Raw genomic sequence first — 2075 nt, 5'->3', positions numbered from 1 at the left:
GGCTCCTCAGGTCCGGCGTAAAGAGCGCTTTTATGAGGGCCACTCTGACAGTTTCAAAAATGTATATTTTGAATGAGAGTTATTTGTCTTCCAATACATCCAGACAGTTCAAATAACCTTGGCGGCCCCTTAGGTCTGCTTTTCAGCAGCACAAATAACCGAGTTAGTCCACGTTAGTTACAGCTTAAAACATATGTTTTATCAGTAGTGACAAGCTCAACTCAGAAATCCAAACATGAATTGTTCCTCTCTCTCTCGCATGGACTTGTTTGACAAACAACTGTCATCACTTGTAAAAACGTACTTATGTGAAGTGTTTTGCTTATAAGGTTTCTAAGGTGTAATGTTTGCTATAAAGCCAGACATGTTCCAATCGGACACCATATGGGAAAGAGATTGTTCACCCATCTGAAAAAAGGATTTACCATTATTTGATATAGATCCCTGCCTAAAACCCCTTTACCATTTTCCAAAAAAAGTCGACAGGGACCTAATGAAAAGGCTCTTTTTCTATATGCCCTTCTTTAGACGGTATATGCAGCACATTACGCTACTTGTGAAAACAATGGCAACCTATACTGAAAATAAATAAAGTGGGAAAAGGGGGGGGGGGGCTCCCACTCCTTTCCCCGACAGCAAAACCGAATACTGAAGTGCGTATTCCGGGGCTTTTATCATAATAATATTTAACGATAAAGTCTCTCTCTCTCTCTCTCTCTCTCTCTCTCTTTCTCTCTCTCCCTCTCTCTCTCTCCTCAGCCCTCGCAGTCTCACTCCCTCCCCATGTGTTCCTCCTCCTCTCCTTTTGCGCACCAGACTCTCCCACCCTCGCCTCTTCCATTCGCTCACTGCGCTCCCATCCTCCGCGCGGCTCGTGTCTCTGCCTCCTCCAGTGCGTAAGAGCGCACCCGACGGATATGCAAAGAGATGCACTCCTGAAAACGCCAAAACTGCGCCTGCCAATGCCTGCGTGAAAGACGTCAGATTAAGTTCATTCCACGGAGATTGTCTTTTTATTCTGCGCGTTTTTTCTTCTTCTTCTTCTTCTTCTTCTTCTTCTCTCTCTTGGATGATGATATGTTCATAAAGATGCTCGTCGTCGCGGATGACGGTGCGTTGCTAATTGGATGTGTGTTCCTCGACTTTTCTGCATATCATGACCGCGCGCCCTTTCCCCTCTCTCCAAGTCTGTTCGTGTCCGCGTGAAGTTGAACGGTGGAGGAATCACGATGAGAGGGAAATACTTTCTCCTCGGCTTCTTGTTGCTCAAACTTATGGCTCTCGTGTGCAAGGCTGACGGGGAGCCGGGACTGCTCGGGGGATTCGTAATGATCGCCACCTCCAACGGCTCCAGGGAGGAGGAGAGCGTGTCCGAGGAGACCCCGCACACGGAGGACAGGTGTCGGGGTTACTACGACGTGATGGGCCAGTGGGACCCGCCGTTCATCTGCAAGACGGGCAACTATCTGTACTGCTGCGGCACCTGTGGCTTCCGCTTCTGCTGCTCCTACAAGCACTCGCGGCTGGACCAGAGCACCTGTAAAAATTATGACACTCCGATGTGGATGAAGACCGGACAGACGCCCTACAAAAAAATGAACAAGATACAGGACAGCACCAAAGACAAGACGAACCTAATTGTTTACATCATATGTGGAGTAGTGGCCATCATGGCCCTCGTGGGGATTTTCACCAAATTGGGTCTGGAGAAGGCGCACCGGCCTCAGAGAGAGAACATGTCCAGGTAAGTGTCTCTCTCCCTCTCCCTCTCCCTCTCCCCTTCTGTCTCTCGCGCTGTCTGCCTGCCTGCTTCTCTCAGTGCGCTTGTTTACAAAGAGACTTGCAGTAGTAGCCTACGCACGCACGCACGCACGCACGCAGAGATCGCGCATGATGCACATCAGAAGTATCATATGGAATCAATGAGAACATAATGCATCGGGAAAACATAATGTCTCTCACACAGGCTGTGGTTTCATGGCAACCAGAGCATCATGACAGCTCCTGTGTGTCTGGGGGGTGGGGGTGGGGGGGGGGGGGGGGGGGCGGGGGGACGGACGGACAGACAAAGTGGA

General features: G+C 49.7%; 1 protein-coding gene across 1 annotated transcript in view; it reads left to right on the top strand.

The window, feature by feature from the left end:
• The first annotated feature begins 1229 nt into the window (after nt 1-1229).
• Nucleotides 1230-2075, top strand: part of shisa9a (shisa family member 9a) — a 41479-nt gene continuing 40633 nt past the window's right edge. The window contains exon 1 of the mRNA XM_034559039.1: nt 1230-1744. Coding sequence (XP_034414930.1) covers nt 1230-1744 — 515 coding nt within the window. The remainder of the gene's footprint in view (nt 1745-2075) is intronic.

Source organism: Cyclopterus lumpus, chromosome 19, assembly GCF_009769545.1.
Source record: "Cyclopterus lumpus isolate fCycLum1 chromosome 19, fCycLum1.pri, whole genome shotgun sequence".
Classification (NCBI taxonomy): domain Eukaryota; kingdom Metazoa; phylum Chordata; class Actinopteri; order Perciformes; family Cyclopteridae; genus Cyclopterus; species Cyclopterus lumpus.
Note: the sequence above shows the minus strand (reverse complement) of the source record. Positions and strands in the feature narration are given on the sequence as shown.